This window comes from Trachemys scripta, chromosome 6 (assembly GCF_013100865.1).
Source record: "Trachemys scripta elegans isolate TJP31775 chromosome 6, CAS_Tse_1.0, whole genome shotgun sequence".
NCBI classification, from domain to species: domain Eukaryota; kingdom Metazoa; phylum Chordata; order Testudines; family Emydidae; genus Trachemys; species Trachemys scripta.
Window position 1 is genome coordinate 43,831,481 of NC_048303.1, and position 16,061 is coordinate 43,847,541.

The 16,061-nt window shown below is 43.8% G+C and overlaps 1 protein-coding gene across 3 annotated transcripts in view; it reads left to right on the forward strand.

Moving 5' to 3' along the window:
• The first annotated feature begins 5,180 nt into the window (after positions 1–5,180).
• The window catches only part of POC5 (POC5 centriolar protein), a 44,997-nt gene continuing 34,116 nt past the window's right edge, over positions 5,181–16,061 (forward strand). Inside the window, exons 1-2 of one of the 3 annotated variants that reach the window (XM_034773781.1) lie at positions 5,181–5,331; positions 8,867–8,951. In XM_034773781.1, the coding sequence (XP_034629672.1) occupies positions 5,210–5,331; positions 8,867–8,951 (207 nt within the window). In that variant the 5' untranslated portion in view covers positions 5,181–5,209. The remainder of the gene's footprint in view (positions 5,332–8,866; positions 8,952–16,061) is intronic. The other 2 variants (XM_034773782.1, XM_034773783.1) reach the window with 2 other exon arrangements.

Below are 16,061 nucleotides of genomic sequence, written 5' to 3' on the forward strand. Positions count from 1 at the left end.
GGACTAGCCCACTTTAGCTCTGCAGCACCACCAACCGGACTTTTAACAGCCCGGTCGACAGTGCTGATCGAAGCCGCCAGGGTCCCTTTTTGACCTGGTGTTCTGGTCGAAAACCAGATACTTGGTCACCCTACTTGGGGTTAGAGATCAGAGGTTGTACCAGGCTAGATTCAGGCTGGGATCAGAGGCCAGAGATCAGGAGAGGAGGTGAGGTCTGGAGTCACAGCAGGCCCAGAGGAAGTTGTCTGTGCAACCCCACAGAGTTAAACAGGGTGGCTGACCAATCAGAGGGCTGCAGGGTACTGTCACTCTGGCTCCCTGGGGCAGTACTTCCTGCAAAGCCTATTCTCCACAGTGTGCCCTTGGTGTGGCTCTGCATAGCCTCCTGGTGGCACTGTGGGAATGGCAGCTGTCCCAGGCTCTGCAGACCTGCATTCTAGTTCCTTGCATCCTTACAATCATCAAGTTGTTTCATATTAGGCTAAATAATGTATCTGAGAGGGAAATGATTGAAAAATAGTTCATTGTGACATAAGAAAAGGACTATAACTAGTATTTGCAACAAAATTAACTATTGTATAAAATTGTCATTAAATACAATACTAAAATATATTGAATTTTCTCAACCTTATGTAATCTAAAATGGAAATATCTGTGTGAGATTCAGAGTTTAATCAAGCTCTGATTCCTAAAACAGTTTGCAGGACAATAAGAATGTGTAGAAAACAGTAAGATAACAATTGAGCACCCAATAGATCAGAGGTGGGCAAACTATGGCCTGCGGGCCACATACAGCCCGCAGGACCCTCTTGCCCAGCCCCTGAGCTCCCAGCCGGGGAGGCTAGCCCCCGGCCACTCCCCTGCTGTCCCCTTTCTCCCCCACAGCCTCAGCTTGCTCCACTGCCGGCGCAATGCTCTGGGTGGTGGGGCTGTGAGCTTCTGGGGCAGTGCAGCTGCAGAGCCTGGCCTGATCCGGTGCTCTGTGCTGCGTGGTGGCATGGCTGGCTCCAGCCGAGAGGTGCGGCTGTAGCGCTGCCAGCCACCGGTGCTCCAGGCAGCGCAGTAAGGGGGCAGGGAGCAGGGGGGGTTGGATAGAGGGCAGGGGTTTGGGGAGGTGGGCAAGGGGTGGGGGTGTGGATAGGGGTTGGGGCGGTCAGAGAGTGGGGAACAGGGGGGTTGAATGGGGGCAGGGGTCTCAGGGGGCCCATCAGGAATGAGAGGAGGGGTTGGATGGGGGGCAGTCAGGGGCAGGGGTTCCAGGGGCCATCACGGGACAGGGAGAAGGGATGGTTGGATGAGGCAGGAGTCCCTGGGTTGCAGGAAGGAGAGGGGGGATTGGATGGGGTGGCGGGGGGTAGTCAGGGCAGGGATTCTGGGGGCTATCAGGGGACAGGGAGAAGGGATGGTTGGATGGGGCGGCGGGGGGCAGTCAGGGACAATTAAATAGACCCTTAGCCCGAAGCCTGAGTCAGCTGGCATAGGCCAGCAGTGGGTGTCTAATTGCAGTGTAGACATACCCTATATTATCATGGACTCTTTAGTATTGGGAAGATACTGAACATTCTAAATTACTTACCACTTGGTATGACAATACTAATATTCATTTAAAGAATGAGAGATTATAGAGTAAGTAGAACAAGGATAAGTTAGAATTAAAGGTTTTAGAGGGGAGAAAAGAAAGATACATAAAGAAAAGTGAAAACTTGGGAGATAATCTATGTATCTAAAAAAATCTCTGTGTTAATAAAACATATTATCTAACATATGTAATCACCACAATAACCACTTTGTTTATATTTATGCCTTTTTCCCCTTATCCTTAGTCAGCTATTTGTTTCAAATTCTGAAACCTACGTGGTAAGATCTGTGTCATTATGTTTGGAAGTCAATGGAACACGTTGTAGACACTATACATAACAAATTAATCCTATAAATATAGATGAAAATAGGAGAGACAAGAGAAAAGGAAGGAAGAAGAAATATATCTAATATTTCATGATGAACAACCTCATTGGAAAATATCTGATAAAATGTGTAACAAAGAAAAAGATAATTGGTGCATCATATAACCTCTCCAGCCCATTAACTTTAGCAAACTATACCGGTGGATATTTTAAAATATTAATTGCAAACTTGCTCTAGCTCCTCATTCTGGTTTTCTAAAGTTTCAGCTCTAGAATCTCATCCATCCCAGAGAGTATATATTTTTTCCATTCATAAATCTTACCTATCACTTGTGCAAACCTCACACAATGAAAATAGTTGTCAGAGAAAATCAGTTTGCAACTACTGTTTATACATTTCTCTGCAAGGAAAAACCCCTTACAGAAAACCTTTTACACTCTTCAGCTGCCCTACCTCATATTTCAGAGCAAAACCAATTAATATTTAAACTAAATTTAACTAATACTACAACAGAGTCCCTGAATCTCTTTAGTCAGCATTCTATTGATGACATGGCAAATGAATGTACATAGTCTCAATAACCTTGAATGTGCCTTGGTAAGAAAAGATCCCATCCCCACTGACAAGCTAAAAGAAGAGTTCCTAGAAAGGAAATTTTCCAAGAGTTAGTTCTCATGAGACACACTAATTCTTTGCTATCTGAGATGTTGGCTAAAATAATGTGCCAGATCGGTGGGTCAGATCAAGCTCTGTGTGGCACAGGACCTGAGGTTGGTGGAAGCAAAGGTGCATGTAACCCCACATTTACACTCTCCAGATCCTGAGCTGACCTTAGGGTTTCTCTTATTTGCACCCAGATGCAATGGCCTCTAAGAAGATACTCTGGCAGCCAAGGAACACTGCAGAAAGGACTTGACGGGGGAAATCTTTATGGGGAGTAGACTTTATTTTGAGGATGAGACAGAGGTGAAAGTAACCCGGTACGCTCCGGTATGGCACACTGGCAAGAGTCTGTGTGCCATACCAGTGCGGATTGGCTTCTCCTGGGAGCAACTTAAAGGTCCTGGGGCTCCCAGCAGCGGCTGGAGCCCTGGGCCCTTTAAATTGTTGCCAGAGCCCTGCTGCCGGAGCCCTGGGGAAGCGGCGGGGCTCAGGTGGCGATATAAAGGGCCTGGGGCGCCTGCCGCAGCTACCACCCCGGGCCCTTTAAATTGTCCCCGGAGCCCTGGGGTAGCGGTGGCAGCGCTCCGGCGGCTATTTAAAGGATCTGGGGCTGTGGCAGCCGCTACAGCCCCGGCCCTTAAAATAGCCGCCGGAGACCTGCCACCGCCTCCCCAGGGCTCCGGCAGCAGGGCTCCAGGGACAATTTAAAGGGTCCGGGGCTCCGATAGCTGCTACTGCCCCGGGCCCTTTAAAATCGTTCCCAGAGCCTGCCGGAGCCCTGGGGTAGTGGTGGCGGGGCTCCGGCAGCGATTGAAAGGGCCAGGGGCTTGGCCACCACTACAGCCCCGGGCCCTTTAACTTGCCACCGGAGCACCATCGCCACTACCCCAGGGCTCCGGCAGCAGGGCTCCTGGGACGATTTAATGGGCCCAGGGTGGTAGCGGCTACTGGAGCCCCGGGCCCTTTAAATCATTGCCTGAGCCCCTGGCTGCCGCTGCTACCCTGGGGCTCCAGCAGCGTGGCTTGGGTGGCGATTTAAAGGGCTCAGGGCTCCCACTGTTGCTACCCTCTGGGGCCCTTTAAATCACCACCCAAGCCCCGCTGCTGGATCCTTGGGGTAGCGGCAGGCAGGGCTACGGTGGTGATTTAAAGGGCCAGGGGCTCCTGGCTGCCGCTACTGCAGTGTTGCCCCAGGCCCTTTAAAGCTCCACCAGAGGCCGGGCCCCCTCTGATGGTGATTTAAAGTGCCCGGGGCTCCACTGTGGTAGTAGCAGCTGGAACCCCAGGCCCTTTAAATCATCCCCAGGGCTCCTAGCCGCCTCTGCAGCTGGTAGCTCCGGGGGTGATTTAAAGGGCCCGGGGCTTCCAGCTGCTGCTACCACAGCCCCAGCCCCAGGCCCTTTAAATCCTGATTTAAAGTGCCTGGGTAGTTAAAGGCCCCGCCTCTTCTGGTTGAGACCCCGCCCCTCCTAAGGACTCCGGAGTACTGGTAAATCCTTTAAGTTACTTTCACCCCTGGGATGTGGACTGACTATTGCTGGGGATGAAGTTTTGTGGTGGTTTGGCTGCTTTTGTTTTGATTAAGTGTATTTTAGTGCGTGTTAAAAGCATCTAGAAGTAACAGAGAGATTTTAAAATATTTATAAAAATCTAAAATAAAATACAGTATATTATATTTTTGTGTATATTTGCTCTAAGTTTATACATTTAGAAGCTATGTTTCTTCAGTCAACAGGTTAGTGTCAGGCTAAACATCATGTCTACTTCATAAGTTATCGGGGCTAGACTGTTGGACATGTGTCTGTTGTACACCAGATGGTGTAGCTGTCACCAGCAAAACTGGAGGCTATAATTTAGTGTGGAGCGGTTTTACGCCCCACCACCTGTTCTACAAAAAGCATGATTTAAATGGTATCAGGACAAACAAAGAGACTAATGGGCAAAGGGACTCTCTATATTCCCTATTATATGCAAGTACAGCCTTTCTATTAATTATAGCCCCAGGACTTATTGCTACTGGCCACTCAATGGTCACACGCAATGGAGTGTTTTTGCTCCAAATGCCAAAGATGCAGCTTTTGCCCAACATACTGAGCTACACTGACAGTAAGAACCAGAGGGGCACCAGTCTCTCTACCCCAGCTGTCCTTTCTGAGGGTTTAAAACAACCAAGGGACACTGGGGTGACCTGTATGTGTTTTGCTGGATCAGGCCAGAGCACCAGTGCGGGCAGCCCCCTGACGGTCTGGTGGGTTTATCATGGATTTCTGCAATTGACAGGAGCGTCCCAGGCAGCCGGGGCCGTTAGGCCGAGCGGCCCTAGCGTCAGCCACGCACAATACGTGCCTGAACCCACTGACGGCAACAGAAATCCGGCCCTGCTCACGTGACACCCTCACGCTAACTGCCCATTCACTACCCGCCTTCCCGGCCCGGGCAGCATCGCTGGCCAATCAGCGGGCGGAAGCAGTCCTACCCACGGGGCACGCGATGCCGAGCAGAGACGGGCAGAGCGCTCCACTCCCAGACGTGAGGCGCCCTGGCAGCGGCAGCTCGCCGATGGGGGAGGCAGTTACCTGTGAGCCCCGCCCCGCGTTAATTGCACACATAGTGATTGGCTGCGCTACGAAACGGCTATCCAATGATAGGATGCTTTACAAAAGTACTCAGAACCAATCTCAGAGACTTTGGCTTTTACCGACGGCAGTTTGAAACTGTCAAGCTCCTGAGTCTGCCGGGGCCGCACCGCGGGAGGCTGAGCAGGTATGGGGAGCTCGCGGGGTCCTGCAGGGGAGACTGAGTCCCTGCCAGCCTCCCTGGGGGAGAAAGGGGCGGGTGTACATCATACAGTGGAGAGTCTCCATAGTTCTATGAGCCTGCAGGCCCCCCCATAGCCACGGTCTCCCCCCCCCCCCCCCCGGCCACTGCCCTACCAGCCACGGCCCCTAATTCCCAGCCCGTCCTATAGCCACGGCCTCTCCTGTCCTTTGGGCCTCCCGCCCCATAGCCACGGGCCCTTCTGCGTCGCCCCTCCCACATAGACACGGCCCCAACTGCTCCTCTGCCTCCTCGAATAGCCTCTGGCCCTGTGTCTCCCTGCCCCATAACCACAGCTACCACTGCCCCTCTGCCTCCCCCCCCCCCCCACCCGGGCCCCCCCTGCCCCATAGCCCCCACTGATCCCCTTCCATCCCCTATAATTGTAGCCCCCACTAACCATCATGCCTCATAACCCTTGTGGCCCCCCCCTGCTCCAATATCTACAGTCCTTGCTGAACTTCCCCACCTGCCCATTATTCACAACCCCCACTGAACCCAGCTCCATGTATGGTTATACATGAACACAATTAGCGTATTTGTAATTTTATCTGAACTTCTATGTCCATTTGTGACTTGGAGATTTTCATTGAAATCCTAACACTTCCCCCTGCACACCTGTGAATAGATGAGTCTCCCCCTGGATTCCACACTCCTATCATTCCTTCAGTTTTGTCAAATCCCCCACATTATTATCTATGACCTTATACAGTTAGCTTTGTGGGTAGCACTTGCAATTATTAGCAGTGCCCTCAACATGACTACTTGTGGAGTTATCCACGGCCCTCACTGAACATGTGACCTTCCATCCCATATTTCAATACAGTAATAATCCCCTTCCTTGTTGAGAGTCATTAACCTGTTTTCTCAGTTTTTTGTTCCTGTCTTCCCCATTCACCAGAGACTTTTGAAGACCCAGTTGCTTCTCCCAATCTGCACATCTCAGCAGTATTATTGTTCAGTCTGACCTTGCTCTCACTAGTGCCCTTTGTAGCAGTTGTTCACCCACCATTGGAGCAACTCTACTGGTGGTACTAATGGTGGAAGCTGTAGAGTGACCATTACTTGGAAAGTCCAAATACAAAACTTAATAGTATAGATATCACCTGTGTTTGCAAACTCAGGTGAGGTAAGGGGGGGTGGGGGGGAAGATGAGGTGAACCCTGGCTTATATATAGAGAGAGGACAGATTTTCTTTTCTAACCTACAGAAAGATGCCCCTGCTAAGAGCTGTGTCAATACCAGGTTATTTGCAACATACTACACTTACCAAAGAAAAGTAAACATTGAACTGATCTCAGATCCTCACTTAAAGTCAAGTGCTTTGCCCACTGAAATCAAAACAAATAAGTTACTCTTTGCCCTAATTGGACCTTGATTTCTGAAAATAGTGATCTCAATGCAGTAAGCCAGTCTTGCTGTTTTGTTTTAGTGTCGGTTTCTGTTGTGAAATCTATTCTCTGGATATAAACTGAGAGAATTCCAAAATTTAAGACATACTGTATTTTTTTCTTTCAAATAAATGACCCAAACCTGAAACAGACAAATCTTGCAATTATTTTCGTTGCACAACAAAATGCACAGTGAAGAGTTTTAGCAAATACTTGAAATTTCACTCTGTGTGAGTGTGTGTATATATAAATATATATATAAAAAAAATATTAACAGCTATTATATAGCTTATGGCACATTGGGCACTAACATTAATTGGAGACTCGGCAGTCCTGTCTCTGAGTTTGGACCAGAAACAATCACAGCCTTTAAATTGCCTTTGAAGCATTTTTAAAATGTCAATTTCTCTGTTCTGAGTGTAACTTTCCATTCCCCAAGTCATGGATAATTCAAAGGCAGGACATGCTGCATCTCCTGTCTTTGAAGTATCTACAACAGTCACCCTGAGTGCTGAGAAACCAAAAGTGTGAATTTCAGCAAGGGATTAAGCATCCTAGGGTGTCCAGTCTCTCTAACAGATTTTAAATTAGTTAAAACAAATTCAAAAGCATAGTTGGGAAAGTAGCTTAAAGCTTTTCTTTATCTTTTTACATGACTGTATTGATCTTGGAGGCTATTGTGGCTAACTTGTTCTGAGGTCTGTGTGTGCTATCCTCCACAAATATGAGTTTGGGCCCTGACAGCATGCCTGCGCATCATTGAATTTAGTGGAGCTCTGTGGTGAGTGCAAGGGTGTGCCCATCTAGAGTCAGTTGCAGGATTGGGGCCCGGAATTATTAACTAGGGTGTGCTCCCATTTTTAAATCCATTTTATAAAGTGAATTATTGTAGCATTGCTCTCTGCAGTGTGTAAAGCCCTGTCAACATTTACATCAAATGACTAGATTTATGGGTTTATTGGCTGTGTAAAAGTTCATTCTGGTGAAATCTTTGCATACATGATTTCTGCCTACGTAGTTTTCTTCCACACACCAGAAAATTAGGAAAGTTACTTAAATTCTGCAAGTATTGAAAGTAAAAAACAACTATACTAGAGGCAAAAAGTTTATGTAGTGCAAGAACAGCCTCTTTTGTTGTTTTGTTTTGTTTTGTTTTGTCCCCCCCCCTTCCCCTCCCACACCCCCCCCCCCCCCCCCAAATAAACCCTGAAACTGTTTAAGCGATACTGGATGATCAATTAGCCTGAGTAATGGAGTCTCCCCACTCTTAATGTGCAAACACAACTTCCATCCATGTTACTACACATAACTAGGGGAATAAGACGCTACCTATTGCTCATCACTTTGAAAACCAGAATGGATATACAGATACTTAAAGGTGGTTACTTTCTGCCAATTTAATGATAAAATTTAAATGAATACTGGCAAATTAAAAATTATACTTCTCTCAGAAAATATCTATTTCAGTTTTCTTTTCGTACTTTATTTCACTAGTATAGACAGCCAGTTTCTTCTGTTGTCTGTGTAGGTTTTTTTATACACAACCCTTTCCCCTGCCTATAAAACAACTTGCATGAATGTACTCTAGACAAAACCTTCCTGTTCTCTTTTGCTCAGACACAGCTAATACCTTGTTCCTCACCTTCACACCAGATAACCATACCACCCTGTCATACACTCTCTAATCAGTCCTCCTAGCTCACAAATTCATACTTGACTCAATCATCGTTTGTTTATTCACCCATTCTTTTCTGCGCCCCACAAAATCTACTGCCTTCCAGCAGGGACGTCAGCACCTTTCTTCCTGTTGGGCCTCAAGTCCTTTGACTGCTCCACGTCCCAGGTCCCTACATAGGGTCTATCCTACCCAACTCCCTTGTTTAGGGAAGCGCCACAATCATTTGTTGTAACTAGAAAATGAAGTCCAGCTTCTGCTATTTTATAGAATTGTCTTTGTGCAGAATGAACAGAAGTACTTGTGGCACCTTAGAGACTAACAAATTTATTAGAGCATAAGCTTTCGTGGACTACAGCCCACTTCTTCGGATGCATTATAGACTAACACGGCTGCTACTCTGAAATTTGTACAGAATGTCATCAGATGAGGAGAAAAGCTCAAGTCCAGTTTTGCCAAAAGACTCAGATCGAGGCAGTTCTGTCTCTTCAGATCTTCAGGTAGGACAGAAGCAATTGCATTTGAACCTCTTTTACGGCATTTTATTTGACAAAGTGTAACTGTGAAGAAATGCTGTGGATAACTTTTTTCATCTTTTTTAATTTTTATTTATTTTAGGCATACAATAGAGAAATAAAAATGTTAATGGAAGGAAGCAAAATAGAGAATACAAGCAAAATTTGAGTTTTTAATAAGCAAATAACCACATTGAATCTTTACTAAGCAAAAATTAGCAAACTTGATGTAACTGCACACAAAAAAATTAATATATGGAGCATGTGTCTTGACTAAGCTTAAGAGACAGCACATTAATCCCAAAAGTAGAAAAGTACTGCTTTCTTACAGGTGTGAATTACCAAATTAAAACAATAAAACTGCTATTAAGGGTAGAAAGCATCATTCTGCCTTTTGACTCTAGTGGCTAACCAATATTCAAGATCTTGAATGTTGTTTACATTAGGAGGAAAAAACGATGCTAGTAGTTTCTTTGGTGCAATCCTGTTTATTTACAAAGATGTACATAGTCCCATTTCCTTGAACGCAATAGGAATCAAACAGAAGGCAGTTTCTTTGCTCAATATTCCAAGCCTCTTTTTCCAGCCAGCGTCTACCCAGAAAGTTCTCTTTGCTTTTTTTCCCCCCAGTGTCATGCTGCAAGTACTTCTCTGGCTGTCCTTACCTTTCTGCTGCCTTATCCTTCTTTGATATTTATCTGTGTCTGCCCAGCTCCCATGCCCCCGAAAATATCCAGTCTTCTGCATTTGCATTCTTCCCCCAGTAAAGCCTCTCTGTCCCCATAGCTTAGTTCGTGACTAGCCTTGCCTCTGGCATGTCTTTTGGATGGTTGTTTTTATTATTTCAGCTATATGCTTTCCTGGGTCTGAGGCGGCTGGAGCACTATTTCCTCCCTTAGCCTCTCTGGCACACTTCCTGTACACTTTCTGCTACCCCTTCATGGAAATGGAGTCCTGCATCCCACTTGCCTCAGGCCCCAAAGACCAGCACTGACCCATACGATATCCTAGTAATTCAAATATACCCTTTCCCTGAACTCTGCCCAAATCGTTGAGCCTTCCAGTTTCCTTCTTCAATAGGCCAAATGGTAGGTGTGGCATGTAACAGACACTTTGCTCAATATTCTAACATCATTGCACTCGTGCATTATTTGTTAACCAAAGAGCACATATCATTTAGAAAACAGCTAACATCCTAAATGAGATGCTGCTCACTAGCTCATCCTTCCCTTGGGAGTCTTTGGGGTCCATCTGTGTTCAGGAAGGCAGGGTTCTCCATACCTTATGAGGCTCCTACATGCAGATCTTTTCAGCCAGAGCTGGTGAAAAGTGATTGAAGAGTTATGGGATCAGCTCCTGTCTTTTTATAACCTTCTAGCCCCTCTATCATGTGACCTCCTGGCCAGTGCCAACTGTTGATCCTGTTGCTAGGAGGATCTCTCCCTTGACAAACTAGTTCTCCAGGTTGAGAGCCTGTCTTTTGGTAGAGCAATTACATTTGAGTGGTCAAATACTTGAGTCAGTGGCCCTATTTTGTTAGCCCTTTGCCACCTACCTTTCGAATTGTAGGCCAACGTGGAGGCAAAAGTGCACAGAGAAGCTGCTATATTCAAAATGTAGTTTGCAGCTTGTTAAAGCTATAGAGAGAGTTAAAAATCTCACAAAACTAACAAGCTGTGCAAAAAATCTCAAATCATCATAAGTCATAGCCATGGCTAAGGATGGATCAACATTATTTGGAAAGCTTAGAAGAGAATGGTTTGAGCTCTCACCTGGATTTGCAGCATCACCAGTCTTTTTCATCCACAAGAATTATTTTCATTAAAGAAAATGTATGTTTTGAATGGGTTGAGGTTTTTTTTGTATTCTTAATCTTTCGATCTTTTCAGCACCTATAACATGAGCTCAATACTAACAAAGATTCAACTTTCTCCTTTATTTAGTATAGCGATATTTTCAAAATATGTACCTTCAACCACAAAATAAATTACAATCCCTCTTTTTCCTGCTGTACCTTCTGTGGGACAGGATGGCATGAGGATGCATCACTGCTGACCAGGGTGAAATTGTGGCACGTTGAAGTCTAGCAGAACTGCCGTTAATGTCTGTTGGGTCAGGATTTCACTCCAGAGGTCTATGGTCTAAAGATGTCAGCCCATTCAGGTGTTACTATACTTCCTCCCCCCACCTTTTTTGTGACTGCTCATTGATATGGTATCTGGGAGGAAGCATGTCCACCCTCTCAGAAAAGGAGGTTGAAAATGACTGGCTTTTGGGAGATTTCAGTACCCACCCAAAACCAGAACTATTTTATGTCTATTCTAATTGGCACATGGTTTCATCCCCTCTAACCTTTCCTCCTTTGTTCACACAAAGATTTTACAATACAAGTGTCCTATCAGAAACCTTACGTTCCAGAAACCGTATATCCGAACTTGTCTTTAATTGTCCCAAACAATGGATCTTCTATCGCATCCCTTGAGAATCTATTCTATAGTCAGCTACATCTCAGTACAGGGGAGTTGAGCCTGATAATGAAAGGACATTTTCTTTTTCTTAATGTAATCCCATTATTTCTAGTTATATATCTGTGTATTGCTCCATCTCCAGAGTTAACATTTTCAAATATTTGTAGACTTAAATTCCTGCTTGGCTGAGTCTGTATTGTTCTGAAACCTTAAAACAGGTCAGCTAGAGAGCTCCCCGGCTTTACAGTTGGTACAGTGTGCTATTGAAGAGGTTTGTAAAGCACTTTAAAGGTGAAAGGTGCTGTTTAAGTTTTAAACATTAGTAAATGCAATCTAATGGCACCTCATTCCCTGATCAGAAATCTGACTACAATGTAAGCTTGGTCCTTAATGTAGCTCTTGCTTCTTAAAGCCACTAGAAACCACAATTGTTTTATGGAGTTTGAACAGATATTTTCTCTTATAGGAATGTAGCCAAAATAGGCTAATTTTAGTGACAAAATAAGGTTTTGCCAGTTGGTAGAGAGGCATCCTAGCTTTCAGTCACTCAGTGGAACAAGTGTGTAATGTTGAAGCCCTTTTCTCAGGTTGAGCTGATATGGTTTCTACCTGTTGGGCATCTATACATTTGTCCCTTTGAACTATAGATTTAGAAGGGATTCATCTTTGCAAGGCATGTGCTTCTTCCCCAAGTATAGTATATAGTAGTGTGTGTGTGTGTATAATATATAGCTATGCCTCTTGTTGAATCCACCATAAGAAAGCCTATCAGCAAGGACAATTCATCCATATTTCCAACACTTAAGTCAGAGGATAAGACAAAGGCATTGCCATATAACAAGCTCTGAAAATGGACAGGATTGTGTCTGTATTAAATTGTTACTGAATATCAGGCAGGTCCTGAGGTCAACATACAGATCATAATCATCCTTACGGTTGGTTCAAAGTCTATTCTAGTGTGACAGTCACTATGGGTCAGATTTACAGAGATACTTAACATCTATATACTGATGCTGCTTTTCTTAGAACTACTAGAGTCTTGATTAAAAAAATAATCTTGAAATCCTAGTGTCATAGAAATTTCTGTCCATTCCAGCTGAGGAATAAGGAGAGACGGACATAGCTAGCCAAGCAAGGAGCCGCGGGAGGGGTGATCCGTTTATGTCAATTGCAATTGGGTTCGAGCTCATAAGTCAGCAAGAACAAAGAAAACACTTACACCAAAGCATTATATGCAGTTGCTTATGATAATCTATCGCTCTGATTGGCCAAAATTTGCCATCATTACCATACATAATTAGCAAGGTACATGTATCTGCCCCTCTTATGACCCCTTATTGTTCATTTACTTGCCCCCCACCCTTGTTATTTTGCAAACTAAGTAGTTAGTTATCTATAGGATACAGGCACAGGGAGTTCCATTGTCTATAGGTTTGGAGTTTGGCTACATTTCCTCTCGAAGGAACTTCCTGAGTTAAGACAACCTATAGCTGACACTACATGTTTCCCATGTGTATGTGACAAATTTGCCCCTGGCAGTTGAGCAGAATAATTTTATATCACTAGAATCCTAGAAACAGGACTGGAAGGGATCTGGATAGATCATCTAGTTCAGTCCTCTGCATTGAGGCAGAACTAAGTATTATCTAGCCCATCCCTGACAGGTGTTTGTCTAACCTGCTCTTAAAAATCTCCACTGATGGAGATCCACAGTCTCTCTAGGTAAATTGTTCCAATGATTAAGTACCCTGACAGGAAGATTTTCCTACTATCTAACCTAAATATCCTTTGCTGTAATTTAAATCCACTACTTCTTGTCCTGTCCTCAATGGATAAGGAGAACAGTTTATCACTCTACTCTTTATAACAGCTTTTTACATACTTGAAGACTGTTACCATGTACCCCCTCAGTCTTCTCTTTTCCAGATTACACAAACCCATTTTTTTCTATCTTTTAGGTCATGGTTTCTAGACCTATAATCATTTTTGTTGCTCTCCTCTGGTTTTTCTCCAAATCTTTCCTGAAGTGTAGTGCCCAGAACTAGACACACTAGTCCAGTTGAGGCCTTATCAGTGCTGAGTAGAATGGAAGAATTAATGTTTGTCTTCCTTACAACACTCCTGCTAATACATCCCAAAATGATGTTTGCTTTTTTTTGAAACAGTATTACATTGTTGACTCATATTTAGTTTGTGACACACTATAATCCCCAGATCCTTTTCTACAGTACGCCTTCCTAGGCAGTCATTTCCCACTTTGTAGTTATGCAATGGATTATTCCTTCCTGAGTGTAGTACTTTGCATTTGTCCGTATTGAATTTCATCTTATTTATTTCAGACCACTTCTCCAGTTTGTAAAGATCATTTTGAATTCTAATCCTGTCCTCCAAAGTGCTTGCACTCCCTCCCAGCTTGGTTTTGTCTACAAACTTTATAAGTGTATCTTTACATGCAGATATTTAATAGAACCAGGCCCTGGACAGATCCCTGCAGGACCCCGCTTGATATGCCCTTCCAGCTTGACAGTGAAGCACTGATAACTATTTTGAGTTTGGTTTTCCAACCAGTTATGCACCCACCTTATAGTAGGTTTGTCTAGGTTATATTTCCCTAGTTTGCTTATGAGAAGGTCATGTGAAACAGTATCAAAGCCTCACTAAAGTTGAGATATATCACATCTACTGCTTCCCTCCATCCACAGGGCTTCTTACCCTGTCAAATAAGGCTATTAGATTGGTTTGACTTGATTTGTTCTTGATGACTCCATGCTGACTGTTACTTATCACCTTATGTCTAGGTGCTTACAAGTTGATTATTTAATTTGCTCAAATTTCTTTCTGGGTATTGAAGTTAAGATGATGGGTTGATAATTCCCTGGGTTGTTTATATTTCCCCTTTGTTTAATAGATAAGTACTACATTTGCCCTTTTTCAGTCCTCTAGTATCTCTCCTATCCTCCATGAGTTCTCAAAGATAATCGCTAATGGCTCAGATCTCTTCAGCCAGTTTCTTAAGTATTCTAGGATGTATTCCATCAGGCTCTGTTGACTTGAAAACATCTAGCTTGTCTAAGTAAACTTAACTTGTTCTTTCCCTCTTTTAGCCTTAGATCCTACCCATTTACACTGATGTTCACTACATTTGTCATCCGATCATGCTAACCTTTTTGGTAAAAGCTGGGAAAGGGGGGGGTGGTGGTGTCATTTAATATTCAGCTATTGCTGAGTTGTCTGTTATAGGTTTTTCCCATCTCATAGAATAATGGGCCTATTGTGTTCTCAGATATATTAATGTTTTAATATTGCAAAACTAGGCTAAATAGTCCCAACCTGTCTGACCTCCAGTTTCCAACACTTTACCTCTAGAAGCCAATTTTATGCTCCAGTGGGATTTTTTAGTTGATGTGCAGCACTGAAATAGTTTTGGAGTGATATTTAGGGGACAGGGGTGGGGGATAACGTTTTGTATCCATGTGAACATTAAACCATTTTGGGCTTTTTTTTTTTTTTTTTTTTTTTTAATATATATACACACACATTTCACATTTGTTGGCCACCTCTGCACTTCAGTGACAGGGTTGGGTTTTTTTTTGTTTTGATTTTTTGAATAGGATAGAGGCTTCTCCTTTTGGTTAAATCACTTAAAATGTTCATAGTCCACATTAAATCTCATAGTTTGCTCTTTGCTTGTTTCAATTTAAAAAATAATACAAACTTCCTTTCTGTCAGCATTGCCCTGTAACTTTCTATGGCAAAGTTCCATGCCATAAATTTGGTGACTGTTTTAGATACATGAGCGATACTTCTGTGATATTACATGTTGGATCAGTTTGGATATACTGTCATGTGTTCTTGCAAGTAATTAATGGGGTCTTACTGAGAGAAATGAGGACTTCAGAGGACTGTCTATATACTCTACTTTTCCCTTGGGTTTGGTATGACTATTTTGAGTGCTTGGGATGTACATATTAAGCAGCATAACAGTGAGGAGAAGAAGAGTGTGGCCAAACCATGTGACTGGAAATGAAAACATCTGTGTTGCATCTGTGTGTTTTGCTACCTTCTTGCTGTCTGATTTTGAGCAGATGCATTAACCTTGGTCAAATTAATCCTTGCCCAACTCACCATGCAGGGTTGCTATGAAACTTGATTTATCATTTGTATTGTGTAGTGCCTTGATATTCTAAAACAGAAGGGACAGTAGGAGTAAATAGTGATGTTGTTAGTTTACTAACACCTTTGAGCTGTTGGTTGGGCTGTCATTTCCTTGACATCTCCCTGTACTCCGGTCACAGCAAATTTCAAGGGAATCCAATTTAGCGTTTCATTGTTAGAGGACTCAGAAAGCTCAACCTTTAAACAGGAGTTGTGATGCGACCTCAACTATAGTGGTGTTGCAGGGTTGCTATAATACATAGCAGATTTCTGAACACAGTTTCACTAGAGGTGCTTGCATACTATGTAAAGTGATAAAACCCATTTCCGGTATGCTACAATAACACACATTGAAAATTATACAGTCCAAGTTCTGGAGTTTATGATGGTGGTGGGAAGCTAGATTGGTCTTTGTTTTTCTAATAAGTATAAATGTAACATGCAACAAAAGTTAAATATTTTAATGTAGGTG